We start from the raw sequence: 21341 nt of genomic DNA, 5'->3' as shown, positions 1-21341 counted from the left end.
TGATTTTACCCTCATTATTGGTTTATTTGATTTTTTGTTTTTGTCTTTGATTTTTCTCAAGAGATCTTGGAGACTCTGACCTAGTTTCAGCCTGTGGTTTCTAGTGGCAGATTTTCTGAGTATTGCTTGAGGATAAGGAAGCTCCCAAAAGGAACAAGAAATAAAAATCCACAGTATTTAGGGACAATGGCGCAGTCCATAGAAGAGTGTTGTCAGCCACAGGAGCTTAGCAGTCAGCTAGGGCTGAATTCTCTTAAAACATATAACTGCAAACTGCAGATGTGATGCCTGACTTGCAATGTTCCTTTGCAGAAATTATTTAAAAGGTAAGACTTTTCATTTTTGAGAAAAATTGTGAACTCCTAGAATATACTATTTCACAAGTTTAATATATATTAGTCTTATGTAAGCCAGGGAATTGAGAATTTTTGTAAAAATATTAGGAGATATGTCAACACCAAAACTGTTTTCCTTTGTTTCTGCTGAAAGAGAAAGGAATTTAACATGTTGTATCTTCCTGATATGGTTTAAAAGGAAAAAAAAAAAAAAGAAACCCAACAAAAAACCTGTAAAGATTTCATCTCTTGTATTTTTAATTATGATACAAATTTTCCAGAACAGCGTTATTGAAATTTTAAAATCAATTTGTGTAAACTTAACAGCTGAAATCCAAGCAACGGGAAGACCTGGAAGTGCAGGTACACTTTGGGCAAACCCTACGTTTTTGATTTTTCAGACTTGCATTAATATTCCAGTATACATGGGATCCTCATGGTCAAATCAGCATAAAATGTATTAGCTATATTTTCCTTTGAGAGTGTGAAAAAAAATTTTGTGGCATTCCTTAGTCTTTGGAATGTAATAACTGGAAAAGTGGTAGTTGCATCTGATTTTTATGTGTGCATATAGGCATTTGTTGTAGCGGGTTAGAGATATTTATAGCATTCTCAGTCATTTAGGAAGTTCATAGTTACTAAAATAGAATAAGCCACCTTGGGTTTTTTGTAAGTGTTTGGCTGATTTGAATATGTTATGCCAAGATCCGTTCCTGGACATTGTTATCTTAATTTTTTGTTTTGAATAGTCTAAACTGTTACTTTAACTGTCAGGCATCCCTTGGACACTGCAGAGTGTAGCACCACTAGCAGTCACCAAACGTCCAACTTTCAGGCTCAGGCTGTTTGATTTATCAGGTGGCAGAATGTATTCCTATCTGTTGTTCTCTTTTAAAGACAAGTAGCCAGAACAGCGTTCACCATGAGTGCACTGTAAAGCAAAAATGTTTTTATGTGAGTGGTTCACTCTTCTCATTAAAAGAGGGATTTGATTATTGTCACCTGGAGGAGATAACAATTAAAACTAAATACGTTTGTTCTAGCACTTTTTGTTTATTAGTAATCTAATTTTTTTGTTTGAATTGCTGAAAGAACTCTTAAAGTCATTAAGTTACCCTCCCAAAATTAAATTCAGTGCTGATGCAATACAGACATAAAATAGCTACCTTTGTTGTGTGGTATATGAAATGAGCAACCTTATTATATTCCCGTAAGTGGGCTGGAATACAAAATAAGCAGCCTTGCAGTGATTAAGATGAGAATGACCAAAATGCTGTTTCTCCTTCCAGCAATGGATGGTTTCTGTGAAAGCCTTTAATTCACGGAAGTAGTACATCTTTTGTTGTGGGTGATGGCAGTATGAATCTTGGAAGCTGTTGGTTTCCTTTTCACACTTCCATTTTTATGCAGTGTACTTACATGACAAGTACAGGCATCGGCCGTTGAGGAGGTTTTTTTTGCATCCTAAGAACAGCAAGTACCAATTTGTAGTGCAGGGAACGATGAGGCGCAGAAAACTTAATTTGTATTACAATTATACCTTTGTCTGGGTGCTTTGTAGTGTCAATTGAACAATAAACTCATTTTCATAATCACAGCTTCACTTGGGAATTTTGAGTTACACCTGCTTCTGAACTTACACACCACTGAGTCTGTGGAAGTGTCTCTTAATGCGATGTGGGCTATACCATTCACAATGTCTTGTGTAGCTATTTGTAAACCTTTACTGTTACCTTTTCAGCCTTAGCATGGACCACAGTCCCATAAATATTTTTTTCCTCAGGTGCATATATGATTTCCATGCTAATACTTGAGTTCCCCTTCAAACACCTGTGACTATCAAAGATGTGCATATGCTGTGAATGTGAAAACAGAGGGCATGAGTCTTCTGCCAGCTTATCTCTGTGTATGTATGTGTTAAAAGGGAAAGAAATTCCACAGTTGCTTTGGGAATCAGAGCTGCAGTTAGTGGCAAGAAGTAAAGTTAGAAGAAGGGTAGGTTTGGCTAAACCAAAGATAATGAAAGTTTCAGTTTTATTGGAGAAATAAAGCTGATAGAACTGCAAGATAAAATGAGTATAAAGGAAATCAGCCTGATGCTATAGAGACTTTCTGTTAACAAGCATGAAAAAAAGGGAAGGAATTGGCAGAGATGGATAAGGAAAGAGATATAACGTATAATATAAAGTGCGCTTAAAAATTATTTTAAAATCAGACTTCGGCAACACAAAACTATAACAAAGATGTTGGGCATCAGAAGGATAGATTGTGTCTGTTTTAGGAAACTTTAAGTGGTACCAGACAAAGGAGCATTTTGAGAATAATAATTCAAATGACCTTTGTAGAACCTTCCAGTCACTTGAGTACTTTCAGTACATTTCTTTCTGTGTAAATTAACTATTTTTGTATTTGTGTTACAGATGTTAGTGTGATGTGTTAGATGTTTTAAACTGTAATTACCTTCAATCTGTATGTTGCTATTAAATGAAATTCCCTGAATTACATTGACTATGTTATGGCTGCCATTGAAGTGGCAGTTGTGAAGACCCATGAGAGTTTGGGATAATGGCACAAGTGGAAGTGGGAAGCCAGTCCGCATAGATAACTTAGCTCCTGTAATGAATTTCTACATTTTTTTCATTGATTTTGTTAACTTCATAGAGTCCTTTTATTTGAAAAGACATTGTGTAATAATGATGGATTGACTAAATCACAATTCAAGATTGTTAGATATTGGTGATTAAGAACCAAAGAGAATTTTAATGTTTTCTAAAGAGGACAAACAGGAAATCTTTTCCTGTTTTTGGTCTTTATTAAGGTAGTCTCATTTTTTTTTAACAATTATTCCTCATTTTTAGGGGTATATCCATGAAAATAAAAATCTGGAATCAGTCTCTTGTTTCTGATTTCCACCTGCTTTCTCCTCCTCAGGTTACAGCTGGTGTGAAGGAAACCCTTCTTATTATATATATATATATATATTGCAGTATTAGGATTTGTTGTTGTTGTTTGTTACAGCACTATTTTCACAGAGGTGGATTTTCTTTTTTTTCCAGAACCCTGTCAAGAAAATTCCAGATTCTCATGAAATTACACTCCAACATGGGACAAAAACAGTAAGTAATAAGACATTTTCAACAGTTCTTGTTTTTCTATAACTGAGCCAGTCTATGAAATAAGTTAACAAATACTTATTGTCAGCTAAAGTTCAAGAAGCTAATTCTTAATTTGTTATTTTAGTCTAGCTCTTTGCAGTTGAAGGTCTGTTTTAGGAGTGCCTCTTTGCTTTCTTGTAATAACCCAAACGTGCCTCCATTTGACTCATTTGTAGTCTCATTTTCTTCTTTCTTTTTATCAAATACGCTCTCTGCAATTGTTAGAGTTCTTCTTCTAGGCTAGACCTTCCTTATCTAGACATAGGTCTAACCTAGACCTTTCTTTGACTGGTCATGGATTTCAGAGAGAACATTATTGCTGACTTTTCTAAGATTTATTTCTAGCTGAATACAAGTCTCCTTCATTCTCCTTGAATCTTTAAGTGCCTTTTATACACCATTCTCAATTTCTTGAAACCTTGTTCTTCCTTGTCTTTGACTGTGTCTTTTCTGGGTTTCACCTCCAATGTTGCTCCTTCACTTTCTTTTAAAGAACCACTGTCTGACTTTTAACTATCATTTCTTTGTTCTGAATATTTTTATCTCTGGGTAATCTCATCTTCCAACACAAATTCAACTGCTTTTATGTGCTGATTGATTGAAGATCTATTTTTATAGAATGGAATTTATTTTCTGGCCATGAATAGCCCTGAATCTATTCCCAAATCCTTTCCCCATATTCTTTTTTCGTCATTAAAAAAGATGCTGCTGCTGTTTATCCTCTTCAGTTTGGGTCATGACTTAGGCTTCAATGAGCAAATGATACTAGAGTTTCTTTTATTGTTTTTATATCCCTGTGAAAGCACTGTCAGCTAGTTAATAGAATCCTTACTCATGGCATTCCTGAGAATTTCTTTGGAGAGGGGGGAAAAAAAAAAGGAAGTAAAGAAAAATAAAACAAAAAATTATTTGAGAAAAATGCTTTATCATGAGGTTTTAAAAAAAAAAAAACAAAACCAACAACTATGGAAATGTGTAATTTTCCTTTATTAGATTTTTAAGAACTTATGGGTTTATTTTCTGTTTATGTAATTAATATATTAATACATGTAATAATTTAACATTCAACAATATTAAAAATTATTTTAAATAATAAACTTATTAACATATATCTCAAATTAAAATATTAAACATAAATAATATGAGTTTAAGATTTGAGTTTTTAGTAGTTAATTTCTTAATATTTATTGGACATTTTAAAGGAATTTTCTGCAGGCTTAAACTTAACAGTAAAGATGATAATTTTTTTTTTTATAAGCTTTCAGAAATAGTTATTTTCAGAAGTGTCTATTCATTAATCTGGCATCAAACTCTGTGGTCTGTCTTGGAGTGTGGAGAGGTGATCAGGCTTACCTATTTGTTTTATCATAGGCCTAGACATACAGACATAGAGAGAGGAGAGGAAAGAAGTAACAAGTGTGTTATGAATGAAAATAGAAAAATACTCTCTTTTAAGACCTGAAAAAGATGCATTGTATTACACTAAACAAAAGTAGAGTGGATTTTTATGCACACAGTGCATGTAACTTCCTTGCATGCTAATTTCTATGCATGCTAGGATTTGCATACTAGTGTACTAGTGCAAACGAGTTTCCTATTTTACATGTGACAGTAATTGCTTCTGTAGTGTGTTTCTTGAATACATTTCCTACCAAACTTTATTACGTGAAATTTTTTGAATTATTTTTCTGTATATTAACCAGTAAATATTTTGATGGCTTTTTAAAGCATAAGGTCATGTTATTTCTAACCAAAAGGCTTTGTAAAGTGGAAGCTACAGTTTTGGAAGACTTCTGAGGTATTTTCACTGAATGAGAATGCAGCTGTCATCACCTAGAGCAGAGGTGAATTACAATGTGGGTACATATAGTGCAGTTGAATTAGACTGGATGCAGTGAATGAAACATATCATCGAAAAAAACAGCTCTTCAGTAGAAGGACTATCTTTTTGTTTTAGAATAATGAAACTACTTACCCATGTCATTACACACATGTAAGGATGGGAGCAACTTCATATCTTGATAACAGGGTTTCACCCCAATGTTTTAAAATACAGTCTTCTCATGTTCATACAGAGTACTGTATTTCAGCTAAACTTATGTATCCCATCTGTACCTCTTCAATCTAATGAACGTGGGTTTGATGATGACTCTATTCCTGTGCAGCTGAAAAGTCTCAGGAAAGATTTCCCAAGCTGGAGAGTCTTTCCAGAAACCTGATTAATTTCCTGGTTGCCTCGCTTGTACAATGTAATAGGAGTTACTGTTCCCAATGAAACTTCAGGGATCTATATTTTTTTCTCCTGACACTTTTGATATATAGGTGCCTATGAGAGAGACTACATAATCAGAGATATTCTGAACAGTGTGTTTTCTAATGTCTCGTATCACAGCTGCTCCTTCCTATAGTAGTTATTGTAGAATAGAACACTTGAGTCTATTAATCGAATGCATGATTAATCTGGAGATGACGAGTTTTTCTGCATGTCAGAAATCATGAATGAAATGAATGGGGTTCAAAATTTGCATTTAAATGGTTTCATTTGAAAATCAAATATGTCACATTGACATAACAACTAAGTGGAGTTTAATTCGTTCTTGGGGATAGCACAAAAGCAGTACATTTAAACATTTGATTCGGGGAAGTAAAAAGAAAAATGTGAATCTATTAATAACTGTGTAAATTAGATTTTTTTGGGGGGGGGCACTAGGTTAGGACATCTGATGATCCTTTGCATTCTTTAGAAGAATGAGATTTTAGACCTTTTAGAAAAGATAAGATTTCTGCAAGTGAGCGCCTCTAAAATAAAGCAGGACAATTGGATTAAGGAGGAGTCAGTTGCTTGGTGAACAGCAGCATCATTTCTGCAACATCTTGGTTTTCTTGAAAGTACTTTTTTCAAGCTGTTGATGCAATAGGATGCGCACTGTATGTTTGAAATACAGTGAGGTACCAGTATGAGGAGCAGCGTGAGCCTTAAGGAGAAGATGACTAGAAATAAGGCTTCGATGAAATAAGGAATACCTAAGTGAACCTTTTCTACATGAAACTGCAAAAAGAAAACTCAAAAGAAGCCCGTACTCTTTCATATAAGAAAACCTTAATTTTACCAAAACAAATTGTTCATCCTAAAGAATAAATTCTATTCATAACTGGTGTTTTGATTGAAACATTTATTTTCTGTAGGTTATTTTTTCAACTGGGTGTGGAAAAGGGAATATTTCATGCTAAATTCAATTTTTTAAACACTGTTTTGTGTGGGAACTATTCAACAGTTTACATAAGTTTTAAAAGTCTCCATAATACAGTGTATATACTAAAGCTTTAAAAAAAAAAGCACAGTAGTGGGCTGATATATCTTTGAGACAAGGTTTTTTTGGTGGTACTTCTATGTATCTGCATTAAATCATACTGACTGTCAGTACTTTTCATGTACACATGTACAGAAGATACATACAGACAAGCATCCTTATATGCAAATTATTGCAATTTTTATACATCAATATCTGGAATTTTTAATACAGGTTTAGGCATCTGAAAATGTTTGGCCTGATCCCTCCCGCCCCCCACCCCAAAGAAGTTCAGTGTTGCTAGCCTATAGCTATGATGCTATTTTCAGGTGTTATCTTTCACTCAGAAATTAAGGCTTTTCCTTCTTTTATTGTGTATACAGGGTTTGTTTGTTTGTTTGTTTTTCCCCACACCATTTTCTATAAGTCTGAATGTTCTTGGTGGAGTATAAGATTATTCTTTTTCCTGCAGAATTTTCTGGCTCATCTCTTTGAATCCCTTTCCAGGCATTTTCTAGAACTTTTTTTTTTTAATTATTATCACTTTATTTTCTTGTGTTGAAGACTCTCTTCCTTGTTGTGAAAGGGTTTCTGAATCTGATGATTACCTATCTTATATATATGGGATGACCCAGGGTTTAGTCCAATGGTTAAAAGTCATCCTGTGGTTAGAGTCTAGGTTTTACCCGTGGTCTGCCTAACTTGAAATGCCTAGTAGAGGTTAAATTCTGTTCCAGGTCTTAAAACCTAAGCATGAATTCCTGATGTTTTATCTTCTCATGAAAACTTTTTCAGTCATTTTAACATTTCAGGTTGGGTGTAATTTTGAGTAATTCTAAAAATACTCTTGTTTTACAGTTTTTGATATCACTTTTCAACATTATCTCATGTAGACAACTTAATTTTGGGGAGTTAATATCTTTACTTGACTTACAAATTAATTTAGCACATTGTCTAGCTTATCTTGTACTAATACTTGAAATCATGGTAGTAGGTAGTATTTTCACAAATGAGAAAAGAGAAGACATCGTTTTGAAGGTAAATGAAAGGATGTTTAATCAATGAGATGCTTTCTGTTACTCTCACTTCTCCATATGGTGATTTGAACACTACTACAGTAAAGTTCTTCAAATAGAGAATTAAAATAGGATTTTCACTAAAAATCCCATTTTACTCAAACTTTGATTTGAGGATAACAAATGAGAGTAATGAGCATTAAGCATTCTTTCCTGAAAGTTCTGAGTAGCTTTAAGCAGCTAGTTTTGTATATAAAACAAATGGGTTTTGGTAAGTTTTTTTTGAACTTATTTTAGTTAAAATAGTATTTTTTTGTGACTTTAAATTTGTGATTTTTGTGATTTAATCTTAAGTTTATTTTTTCTTTTTTCAGAAGAGAAATTTAAACAATGTGTATATGCACATGAACTGTCTTGAATAAACTAGTGCAAAATCTTAAACTGATAGATGTTAAATGCCATTTCAGTATCTTCCTAGAAATATTAGTCCTTTTGAGAAAAGTCTAGAGTACAGTTTTCTTCATAGAAATGAAACATATCCAAATTCTGCAATGAGATGATTAGAAGGCAAACACTGTAAACTAACTTTGCTCAGCTGTCTGCGGTGGTTTATTCAGATTATGTCATTTCCATTTCCATTCTTCCTACCCCTTCCAAAGTACTCAGACATTATACGAAGTAGTGAAAAGTCAAAAACAAAATATAGCAGTCGTATTTTAGGAAGAAACTAGCACATTGAATTATTTTTTTTACTTTGATAGTATTTTATATTTTGGTGACACCTGAAAAACTGTAGGGAAAAAAAATAAAAAGCTTGAATGATCTTAATTGTTTAATTTTTTTTTTTTATAGGTTTCTGCTTTGGGGTTGGATCCTTCAGGTGCCCGTTTGATAACTGGTGGATATGACTATGATGTTAAATTTTGGGATTTTGCTGGAATGGATGCCTCTCTCCAAGCTTTTCGGTCACTCCAGCCTTGTGAATGGTAGGCATGAAGACTGCCTTTTTCACCTAAGACTGTGCCTATGTTAAGCTCCTAACAGAATGCAGAAAAGCCTTGTAAGATAGCTTGTTTAAAAGGCTTTTGTATCCCATTGTACTTTTTGTGGTAAATGGAATGTTAACCTAAGAACTTGTCTGCGTATGTCTTTTCATGCTTTTTCCAGTGACTTACATATTTTTCCCCTTTTAGAAAGCTGCAGGTGAATTTGCAGATGAAATTGTTAATAGCATATCAGCAAATAGATTATGAACTATGAACCTCTCAAAGAGACAAGTTAACTTTCATAGTTGTAATCAAAATTAATAGAATACACTTTCTATATGTACTCTGCTTATATAAAATTAGTGAACAAGAGAAGTTAAAACAGTTGACCCCTTTGTGGAGAGCCTCTGTAGTTGCTGCCAGTATTTCTGAGTGAGGGCATATCTAATTTTCATTAAATCCTCTGTTTCTGGAAGCACTGGTCCTTTGCATTGCACTGATAATGGAATAGCTACCTAGTGTGCATTAAAAAAAGCTATATATTAAAAAAGCATTAAAAAGGCTATATATTTCTTTACATTTATCTATATATTTATATATATGTAAATTGAAAAAAAAAATACAGGAAACATTTTTTAGAGAGTGATTTCCATACTATCCATGCAGTTCACTGGTAATTCAGCAAGAGAATTATTCCAGAGAAATGGAACGTGGAGCTCCTTCAAAAGGAGTGCATGTCTCATGCACAGTGAACTTTCAGATAAACACAATCATAAATTAATAACACAGTTGTTCTAGCAAGGTACTTTCTAATGTCTGACTGATGTGGTGCACTTTATAAGATACTTTGGTACACTTAAAAAAGGGATTGAAATTTATTATGTGCAGTAAGTAGTCCTTAGACTGTCTATTTTTAATCATTATTGTCTTAAAAATCTACAGCTGAATTTCGGTCAGTTTAGAAGGTTAGAATGTGTACAACTAATTATAGATGTACCAAGACTTTAGATAATGAAAGACAAGAAAAAGTAGGGGTTGTTAGCCTGAAAAGGAGCAAAATAGAAAAGGATTCTACTAATATTCTAAACTGTGAAAAACCAGGAAAATAAAAAGTTGCTTTGACTCGTTATGCAATTCTAATATCTTTGACAGAGTTATCTTGTTATAATAAACCAATGAATGGCACATTTACTTTGAAAACATAACTTAGGAAACATGCTGCTTTGAAATAAATAAATGAATAAATAAAATTCTCCAAACATGAAGTCACATTCAGACTTTTCTGGCATGAGTTTCATTTACATGATTAGTTAGCAGGATACAAATGGTATTTTCCTCTCCTCTGTCATAACTGAGCAGTAGGAAAGAGGTGACAGTCTTTACTCCCACAGAAGGAAATTATTTTAACTATAGCATTTCCAAATTGAGCAAAAGAGTGCATTCAAGTTTAGTAGTACTTGGTAATAATGGTATAAGACATAAATATACTATACAAACCACAAGTACAGTGTACGTTAGTGTCCCATTTCAAGGAAAACAGCTTGCAAATATATTTGTAACCTCCTTTTGGCAAAAACTGATGGTAAAATATGAGCTTAAAGTGCTTGTTGTCCCTGACACTGTTCATTTAGTGTGTTGTAAGTATCTCAAGTATTTCATACGAATGTTCTTGGTGAAGTGTACATTCTTGTGGTTTGAGTATGTTGAAGTATAAATGAAACACATAAAAATATAAATATAAAATAATATTAAAAATAGAATTGACTGCTGAAAAGTTTGGGAATTTCACTTATGTTGCAAGTCTCATGTACTGATTTTGGGTTTTTAAAAATACATGATTTAAATACCTCTTCTGTATCTTTTTGTAAACATAAAACTGGAACTATGGCTCTGTCTGGTAAAAAGATCCAAACTCAAGAAAATTTCTTTCATGCTGACATTGAGGCATGCTGGTGAGCACTATTTGGAATATTGTATAACTTATGCCCAGGTGTATATATATTCTTATATTATTTTTTTCACTATGGAATTTGTTGCAAGGATTATTAGCATTCACAGACCTTAATTTCAAAGAATTCTGAGGGGTTCTGGTATGGAAGCTTTAGGTGCTAGCAGAGATACAGTTCTGAAGCCATAAATTTAATTTCAAGAATAAAAAAGCAGGAGAACAACTTGATATTGTCCAGGCTCCATTTTGTAGCATAGTATCAGGTTACTCTGTTAATTTCTCCTTGGATTTGGGATGTAAGGAAAAAAAAAAAAAAAAAGAGCCTGACAGAAAACTAGTACTTTCAAACCACACCTTAGTATTGAAGGCGAAGGCAAGGTAAGGTAAAGCTGTGTTATGTGTGTGGAATCATGACACACAAATAATTTCTGTCCATGTATGTAGCTCTGTTCTGCAGGTCCTGGCAGAAAGTACTGTGCACATTTGGCAGCTTTAAACCAAAATGACTTGGATTAATGCTATTAAAAGGAACTGTTTTTGTAAGTTTCCCAAGACTTTTGCTTTAACATTAATAAGAACCAAAAATGTTTTCTTTAAGAACTGCCTCTGCAGAGCCTCACTCTTGGTCATACTCCAATAAACATCTGAAAAGGCCTAATTTCTGGGGCTTTGCAAATACCCTGCTTATAGAATCAATTTTTGAACATGATTTTAAAAGTTGTGTTGCACAGTCACAAAGGTTTGTGTTTATTTTTCCTTTAGATAAAGGTTGTGGAAATATCAGATTAATTTTTTCACGTGACTGATTCAATGAATTATTACTTAAGTTCCAATTGTGCCAGGCACTGTAAAATCAGCTGTTCTTCCTTGTTAGAAGAAACTTCAAATCTAAATCTAAGGTGAAAACCAAGCTTGTTCAAGCATGCTGATATAGAACTACAAAGAAGCAATGAGACAATATTGGTCAAATTATGAACAGTGCCATGTTAACAGTATTAATGTCTATAGTTTTAATTTCAGTACTTCAGTGCATGAAAAGCAGTTTTCTCAGAAGACTCTGTGGGCCTTTACATATTGTGGATTCTCTCAGAAATCAGATTCTACTTCTGCACAAGCTGTTTGATCGTATCTAGTGGCCAAATCCTCTTCATGCATGAGGCATGCATCAAGCAAAAATAGTCTTTTAGTGTAGGTTTTAAATGTTTATTTGGTTCTTACATTTCAACAATGAAAAGTGCAAAATGTAAATCTGTGCTTTGGAGATGTGCTGGGTATTTTCTTTTGACAATTTCAGCATTAGAGTGTGAGAAATACAGATAAGTACTTCATTCTACATGCGGTACTCAGGTGGGGCTCAGGGATATTTTGAGCTTTGTATGAATCGTGATATGGCAAGAGCACTTGGAAGTACAACTGGGGAAGACTTTTTTTTTAATTCCTAAGGTATGCATGCTGCTCTAAAGCTGAATCTGATGGATTCTTTAGGTTTATCAGCTGTCTGCAGAGAATATTCTAGACTTTAGATATTGTTTCTCTTGTGGGTTTCTTTTTAATTTTTTCAGTGTTTCCTCTGAGCTTAATGTGGCTGGCCTTTTTTCCCCTCTTCTGAGCAGCTATCCATTTTTGCTCTTGCCGCTCAGGATGCTTTTTCACATCGCCTGTGATCTGTTTCGGAAATTCCCAGATTTGAGTGTCTCCTTTCTACTAAAAATCAGAGTTTATAATACTTTGGCAATTTGGCTGCCAGTTTGTATTACATAATAGGGTGCTTTTGAGGACAAATTTAACAGAAAATAGCTACTGCTGAGTCAGTCATGAAGTCACTACCATATAAGACGTGAAACATTAAATCATGAAGTTATAAGTTGCATAGTCAGTTTTGTGATCATCTGAGTATTAACTTTACTGATGTGAAATTGTGTTAAAAAGTAGTTTCCTTAAAGTTACTAGGATTTGAATGCATGTCATTATGTTCTTCACCAAAAGGAGAATACTATTTTGAGGACAGTTTGGATGCCATGGGAATCCAAATCTAGCTGGCAAATGCATTCCAGTCCTTAATTTGGGGTTAATTTAGCTGCAGAGATGAAGCATTAATATAAAGAATGTTGCTGCGCACCTTCTGTTAATGTACCAGGATATAAATTCTGGCAGGTGTGGAGTGAATAGACTGCTTTGCATTCTTTGCCAGGTAGGCGATCAAAGGGATATCTGCTTCAGATACAGCAACTGCAGTGAACTTTGTTCATAAAGCAGAATGCTGAGCGAAGATGCTGAAGCTGGAAATGGACTTCTCACTAATCAACCATCTTCCCCCTTTCAGTTAATAATTTTTGTTGTCTTGGTATTATTACATGATTTCTGTCCCAGATTTTCTCAATCAATAGAAGACGCATGTAAGAAAATCTTTACAGCAAATGAGCAATCATCTGAGACATAGTAGAACAGGCAGATAGTTATCTACTGTCATGTTTCCAGGGTTAATGGTATATTTAACTTTATCTAAGATTCTGACGAAACTGTAGCCCTGAACATAGAAAAATCTGCAATAATGCTGACATATGACTAATTTCCTGGTGTACAATGTACAGTGGAATTTTGTATAGGTCTATAACATCCTTTTATAGTAACTTATAGATTACTGTAAATCCACATGTTGCTTTTGAGAAGATGAAAAAGAATTTTCGGCCCTGAAAAGCTGAATCTGACACAGACTATTTTTCACTTTGAGTTCTAAGAGTATTCTTAAAGTTAAATGTTTGCCAGAAATGACGTTTTAGGTGCCAGCTTTGTAAATAATATTGTTTCATGTGCTGTGTGGTTGAAGAAGGAAATGTGACATGGACAGACACACACAGAGAGGAGTAAAAAGCTTTAATCCAATAATCTCAGATTTTTTTTTTTCCCCCCACCTTTTTGGTATAGGAGTGTGTATGGGTCTATTTCTGCAATACGTTTTCTCACCATTGACGCTTTTGTTTTAGGGTAGGCTTACAGGAACTGAAATTAATTGAAACATTTTCTTTCTTTTTCTTTTTTTTTCCTTTTTAGTCACCAAATCAAATCTTTACAGTATAGCAGCACAGGAGATGTCATTCTCGTTGTCTCTGGTAACTCTCAGGCAAAAGTTCTTGACAGAGATGGCTTCCCAGTGATGGAATGCATAAAAGGAGACCAATACATTGTGGATATGACAAACACAAAGGTAAAGTCAGAAATTAGTTGAATGCCAGAAGACTGACAATATAGTGTATTTTTGCTGTTAACGAGAAACCTCATGAAGTTCAGTAAGGAAGAATGCCAAGCCCTGTCTCTGGGATGCAATAGTCCTGTGTATTGATACATGTTGGAAGTTGTGGGACCTTCATCCATGGAGGTTTTCAAGACCCAGCTAGACAAAGCCATGGCTTACCTGATCTGGTGTTGGCTATAACCTGGCTTTGAGCTGGAGGTTGACCTAGGTGAACTCAAGAGGTCTCTTCCGACTAATGTTTCTATGATGCTGCAACAAGTTCCTCTATTTAAAAGTGTGTCTTGTAAAAAAAAAAAAAAATACCCTCAACCAACCAATCAAAAAAAAAAATTAGGAACTATTGATCTGTTCTAGTTTCTTGCTTTCTTCTGCCCTCCATTCTTTTGCTGATGCAATTTACTTCTTTCAAGGCAGGGGTTGGAGGTTATTATTGTTACTTGCATACCATGAGTGGTAGTTAAAATGGTAGTTAAAAATGCAAATGGAGAAGGGCTGATTGACAGTTTTGAAGTATTTTAACAACAGTTGATTTCATTTTGACCACTTTGCTTTTGTATTTCCACAAACTATGTGAGACAAGGATTCTGTTTACCCAGATGATTTAAATTCAGGTCAGTTTTTTAAACAGCTTAAGCCTAAAAAGTAATGATAAAATCTACTGCTCAAACTGATGATAAAGTTGATTTATTTATTGCTTGTAAAGTATATTGCCAAATAACTAGGCTAAATGCTGTTTTGCCTAAGGCTGTTCTTGTCAGCTGACTATTTCTTTTGGCTAGTGATGTGTATATAAAACCATCAAATAGTAACATCTGCTTTAGTTCTTGTTTACTTAAAAATAATTCAGATTTTCTTTCTCTTGTAAACTTCTAGAATTACAATGTATTGTGGTCCAACAGTCAAAATGCTAAAATATTTGTTGTATCACCCCATTAACTTTTCAGTATTTGTCTCCATATTTGTGCTTAAAGCAAACTGAAGCAATTCCAGCGTTGCAGCGGTAATTTCCAGATTTCTCTTTGAATATAGTCAATGAGCCTGTACTTCAAAGAAGTAAAGCCAGCTGGACAAAGACATTTTATATTCATAGTCACCATATTGGCAATTGCTTACTTTGGATAAAATCCGTACCTTCTCTTTTTTGCATCCTAAAGAAACAGGGCCGACTACTCAATTTGCGACTTCTAATCTTTTATGAAAAACTCACCTGAGATTAAATCATGTTGACTCTTGAATTCCGTTTCCTCAGTTTTCTCCAACAAGGTCTTTGGATAGTGTATTTTGGCACTGAGTATGTATATTGTGTCACCTTGATAACTCTTGTTATTCCTATTATTTTTGTGTAGCTTGGAACAATTTGCATGACACCATATTGATGCCTATTGTTTCATCCTTTCTCTGCATTACAGTTCTCGTAAGAGAAAAATGGGAAGTATGATTCCATGCCATTTTCTGAAAGAAAAAATAAAAAATGCCAGGGTTTTTATAATTCGAAAATGAAAACAAGCAAGCATGAAATGGATTAGAGTACATAAAATCTGTTAAATCATTGTGATGTCAGTCAGCCATTGCTGTGGTCAGAAGGGTCTGATTCAGCCCACAGCTCTCACGTGATTGCACTTGAAGGATTTGGAGTAAAATTTATGAAACCTTGTAAGACATCTTACAAAACCTTGTAGGACCTCTTTGTGTTTATTTCCTTAGGGTCACACAGCAATGCTCAATTCGGGCTGTTGGCATCCAAAAATAAAGGAAGAATTTTTGACATGTTCTAATGATGGGTGAGTATTGAGGTCTATCTTTGTCAGGGTTTTTTGAGAGGCTTGTTTCGCATTTGTGTTTTAATATTGTGCCCTAATTTGCTTTAAATATCATCCTTTTAAGTCTTGAACAAGTGCTTAGGACAATGTTAGGTGAGATCTGGAAGCAAAAATTTTATTTGTTTCGGCTCTAGATAATTAATGTATTTTGTCTGTATGATTTTAGTTTTGTAATTTTAAATTACTTTTAACGATATTTCATGAAAGTTGTTGGTTAAATATGTTTTTACAAAAATTCTTGGACAAAATTTAACTTTACCCATTTCATCTTCCAAGTAGAATAATTCCTGTGTGGAGACTGAAATGTAACTGAATTTGCTGGGAAGATAGAGTATTTCAATTGGAAGTTGCAAGTTTTATGTTACGTGTAATTGAGTATTGATGGAAGTTGTCAGAGACTGTTAGAAATTATTTTGTGACTCCAGTTTTGATCCTCGTGGTTAGAATCAAACTGCAAAATGTCACTGTCCAATTGCATTAATTAATAAAGTTACTGCAGCAGTCAGTAGGAAGACAATGAATGACTTTTGAACTGATCTTTCAAATGTGCAATCTCCTTTACTCCAGAGTGGCAGTGAGTGGGAAGACTGAATTGCCCCACTAATGTATCTGTAGTGCAGTCCATGGTAAACAGAAGACTCCAATTATCAATTACTTTAAACAACATGGGGTTTTCCTCCCAAAAGGGACTGACTTACTGGTTTAACACCCAGATACCTGAAAAAATGATTTTAATAGGAAAATGCACAATTTCTGATAAGACTGTGGCAGAAGAAAAAAAAAAAACTTAAATTCTACAATGTGCTTTATGGAGAACTTCAATTGTAAAAATACATGCAGGTTCAGCCAACTATATATTTTTCCCAGCTTGGAGACACAAAGGTTTTACTTCCATAGTAGAAATATTTATTAAATGGCAGAACAGATACTTTTGAAAGTTTGTTGCTTTTTTGAATGTACTTAGACATCAGTACAGCTTCTTAATTAGGTTGAATAGTTTGTAGATAGTGAAAAACAAATTAAGGTATTATAAGTTATGAAGATTATCTAATTTTGTCTTGTCTAAGCAAGTGCCTAATAATATAGCAGTTATGGATTCAGTGCATCCCTGATGCTTGAATTGCTGTGATTTGAAATGGTCTGGTCAAGTAAGTAAAATCCAGATAAACACTACTATAAATGGCTGCATAACTGCATTTTCAGAGACTGGCTGACATTATAGGAAAAGTATTATAAACCCATTTCATTTTGTTTCTTGCTAGTGACAGGTCTTTCCATGCTTTGGACACATCATGTGAAAAGAAACAATTTAGATGGCTTAATTTGAAACACAGGACTTAAATGTTAAAGACAGTATTCCATCTGTAAAATTTAATAATAACAGAAACGATAAAGTCTCTAAAGCTTAATGAGTAATTCCTCTTAAGACTGGAGCTATAAACTAGAATAGAATAGAATATTTTCAGTTGGAAGGGACCTACAATGATCATCTAGTCCGACTGCCTGACCAATTCAGAGCTGCCCAAAAGTTAAAGCATGTTATTAAGGGCATTGTCCAAGTGCCCCTTAAACACTGAAAGGCTTGGAGCATGGACCACCTCTCTAGGAAGCCTGTTCCAGGGTTTGACCACCCCCTCCATAAAGAAATGCTTCCTAATGTCCAGTCTAAACCTCCCCTGGTGCAGCTTTTAACCATTCCCACATGTCCTGCCACTGGATCCCAGGAAGAAGAGCTCAGCACCTCCATCTCCCCTTCCCCTCCTCAGGAAGCTGCAGAGAGCAATGAGGTCGCCCCTCAGCCTCCTTTTCTCCAAGCTAAACTAACCCAAAGTCCTCAGCTGCTCGTCACAGGACATGCCCTCCAGCCCTTGCACCAGCTTTGTTGCCCTCCTCTGGAGGCATTCAAGGATCTTTGCGTCCTTCCTAAATGGCGGGGCCCAGAGCTGCGCACAGTGCCCAAGGTGAGGCCGCACCAACGCTGAATACAGCGGGACGATCCCCTCTTGTGACCGGCTGGCCGTGCTGTGCTTGGTGCACCCCAGATGCGGTTTGCCCTCTGGGCTGCCAGGGCACACTGCTGACTCACAGTGAGCCTGCTGAACTAGGAAAGTAGGAGTCTGAGTAGAGAAGGTCATCTGATTATGCCGATGTCTAATGAGCTTGGAAAACTTAATTAATTCAAAGAGGTAAATAAAAGTATTGTTTTCATTAATTATGTTGTGTGAAGGTTGGTTAGTTAGTAGCACACACTTGAAAATGTGTGTTTCATTAGTAAATGACAGCAGTTGTTGGTATTATACAGTATCAGGTGAATTTCTCACTTCTTTTTGATGGTGGGTCTTGCCATTGCTTTTATAATGTTGGAGAATGCTGAAGTGGAAATGTGGCTCTAAATAAATGAAGGTACTGTGTAGTGATTTTTGAATGAGGAGAAATAACTGCTGTGAGATTGCTTTATTATCATAGTTTCAGAGAGTATTTTGCTTAGCAAAGTAACATTAGAATACTTAGGTTTCAGAGCAGAGATGTTTAAAGCTAAAGAAAGAAATGGGCCGTACCAGCGAGAGATAATTGATAACTGTTATTGATTTGTGCTTAAAGGAAACAGGTTTTCTGAATGTCACATAAAAGCAATTTAAAAATTTGATTTATACCAAGCATTCCAGAAACCAGAAATTTTGTATTTTGTACTGATTATGCTACATCCTGCATAGAATGTGTTTGTGGATGTGATTAAATGTTACAACTGTCTGCCTATCTGCTTGTCTTAATTTTTTACGTTTAATCCAGTATTTACACCTGACCCTTACATGTTGAAGAGCTATATTTCATTGATTTGTAAAGCTGGCTTTTTTTGTTCGAGTCAATAGATTTGCACTTAATGAAACACTTGCAGAAATATGAAACTGTGTAAGAGTCTGTATGGTTTAGGTTGCATGTAAAGCAAACAAAACTACTGTAGCAGAACTTGAACTTTGGAGGCAGTGGCCTTATCAGGTCAGACCAAAAAACTGGCAGTCTTTAGTCCAGAGGGAAGAGGTCTAAATGGGGATAGGATGTGATCAAAGTTTGCAAAATGTTCAAGATGGTAGATGAGCTGAATGTGGAACTGTTGTTCACCAAAACCTCCTATACTAAGAAGCATTTGTTGAAAGTGGCTAGAGTTAAGTTTAAAACTAATAAAAGAAAATACTTCTTTATGGATACTGTCCAAATATATTCTGGAATGTGTTGTCACAGGAGGTTGTGGAGGCAAATTTAAAAAGGGATGAGAGAAATTCATGTTTAGAAGGGCACAGATAGGAAATGCAATAGGTATTATAACATGTCTTATGTGGCAGTTGTGGATAGTGAGGGGGAATGAAGGGAATAAACCATAATGGCCATGGAGTTGATCAGCATTATTATTGCTGTGATCAAACACTGAATACTGGGTTAAATGAATCTATGGTCAGATTTAGTCAGATGTTTCTTGTATTTTTATGTTCTTCAATGACAGTTAATAATTAAGATGGGATTTCATGCTATGCTATGGTTGGAAATGTAGTGTGTGGATTGTTCTCAAGATATAATGCTTTTGCAATGGTTTCGTATCTAGAGTTGGTGTGGTTTTCGTCCAAATAGGTTAACTGTTGGTAAGGTCTTCTCTCAAGGAAGATGTTGAGACAAAGCCCAATATATCTTTATATGGCTTTGGTACATAGAGATTTCGGGTAGGAATGTTTCATCTAGTTTAAAAAAAAAAAAAAAAAAAAAAAAAAAAAAGAAAAATCTCCCAGTCCTGAGTCCATCTTTCTACAGGGCAGAGGATCTGCCTGTACCCAATTTTGACATTCCTGACATTATACATGGATGTGATTTGGCATTCACAGTCCTTGACATATTCCTCTCTCTCATTTTTTTATCAAGAAGGTCTATATTCATAAGAGGAGAAATGAAAAGCTTTACTATTGCAGAGGAAAAGGTGAAATCAAACACCTACTCATCTCAAAGTCTTTTCTCCTGACAGTGCACTGCTGCTCTTGTATACAGTGGAGATGAGCTCTGGAAATTTTGCAGTAGATTTCTCTTAATTTTGTTCTAAAATTTATACTAGACATTGATGCAAGATCCAATTACTTGAATTACGGTGACTGCTCTGGAACTTCTAATAGGGAATGTCGTGCTGTCTGTATCTCTAGATGTTAAGATTTAATGCTCACATCGGAAAAGGAATTGCCACAACTGGCATATGTGAGGAAGGACACCTAACACTGAACACCAAAATGGAACCCTTCAGGTAGTCAATCCTGAGTGTGTGGATGTAGGAGAATGAAACCAGTATTGCCTTTAAGAGGCATGAAGGAAGGCTGGACATCTTCCAGTTTTGCTGGCTTTAGTTTCTGTTGGACATCACATGGAACACCAAAGCAAGACAATATTAGCTCTTAAATAGAGACTTCTTCACACACTTGATCAGTATTTCTGTGTGGAGAGCTTCTGTGTGCTCCAAACCTGGTTGCCAGAACCAACATCTGTTTTTAAAGATGCTTGCAAGAAAAGGTGTAAGGGTTTTCAGTTTTTCACCTACAAGTTTGAAAGCTGCTGAAAGTAACAGTTGAAGCACATGTCATGCTCCTTGAGGCATGCTGAATGGCAGTGTCTGAGGTTGAAGAAGAGGACTCAGGGGAGCACCCGAGGGGCATTAATGTACTGTTAAACCCTAATCTGTATATTCTGTGCTTCTAGATGACATTTGCACCCTATAGAGAAAACAGTCATTCATAAACTGGGTGTTACAACTATTCACAAATTGTGGACTACTGTAGCATTTGCATGGTCTGTCTCTTTAGTTGAATGGTTGTCACTTGCATACAGTTTAAAAGTAAAGTAAAGAAAGAAGATTGCATTTTCTGGTTGGTATGTTGAAAACAGGAGTTTTCATGATCCATAAAGATGTTAAAAAACAAACTTTGCAAGTAAACTTGTGGAGTCAAAGGAAAATAACACATCTAAAATATGTTTTAAATAAATGCTTTTAAAATATTTTAAGTACATATTTCTTTTTATATTAACCTGCTATGACTCAAATTCTTACATGGGAATAGTCTTTATATACACTTGAGAGTTTCTTTTGATTCCAGGTGATTAAGGCTGTTATAGTATCCTGAATAAAAAGTAATTCAAATGAAAGCTCTTAGAATTGCTATTGTAAAAGAAATATTTTGAGACATGGTCCGTTTCTTGTGATTTATTCATGACATTCAAAGTTGCCCTACATTTAAAAAAAAAAATCCTATAAGTAGGTTTTGACTATAATGTGTTCTAATTTGTAATTATTAGGCTGTTTGTAAATTTATCACTTCAGACTGCAGATATACGGATTACCAGCAGGGAGTCTCAGTGTGTTTTGTATGACTGTTCAAGGACACAATGTTGAACTCAGAAAAGAATACATAAGAAAAAGCCACAGTTCCTTCTGACTCCTTTATGAAAGAAACAGAAACTGGTCAGCTTACACACTGGAATAAGCCAGACCCTAGACCTAGCAGTTACAGA

At 34.9% G+C, this 21341-nt stretch overlaps 1 protein-coding gene across 2 annotated transcripts in view; it reads left to right on the top strand.

The window, feature by feature from the left end:
- The window catches only part of WDR70 (WD repeat domain 70), a 136049-nt gene that overhangs the window by 32888 nt on the left and 81820 nt on the right, over nt 1-21341 (top strand). For both annotated transcript variants that reach the window (XM_087741068.1, XM_087741069.1), the window contains 4 exons: nt 3392-3451; nt 8649-8782; nt 13782-13935; nt 15688-15764. In XM_087741068.1, coding sequence (XP_087597194.1) covers nt 3392-3451; nt 8649-8782; nt 13782-13935; nt 15688-15764 — 425 coding nt within the window. The remainder of the gene's footprint in view (nt 1-3391; nt 3452-8648; nt 8783-13781; nt 13936-15687; nt 15765-21341) is intronic.

This window comes from Nipponia nippon, unplaced genomic scaffold (genome assembly GCF_047370975.1).
Source record: "Nipponia nippon isolate SJK-2023a ecotype South Korea unplaced genomic scaffold, ASM4737097v1 scaffold_71, whole genome shotgun sequence".
Classification (NCBI taxonomy): Eukaryota; Metazoa; Chordata; class Aves; order Pelecaniformes; family Threskiornithidae; genus Nipponia; species Nipponia nippon.
The sequence above is the reverse complement of the archived record's forward strand: the minus strand, read 5'-3'. Positions and strand labels throughout refer to the sequence as shown.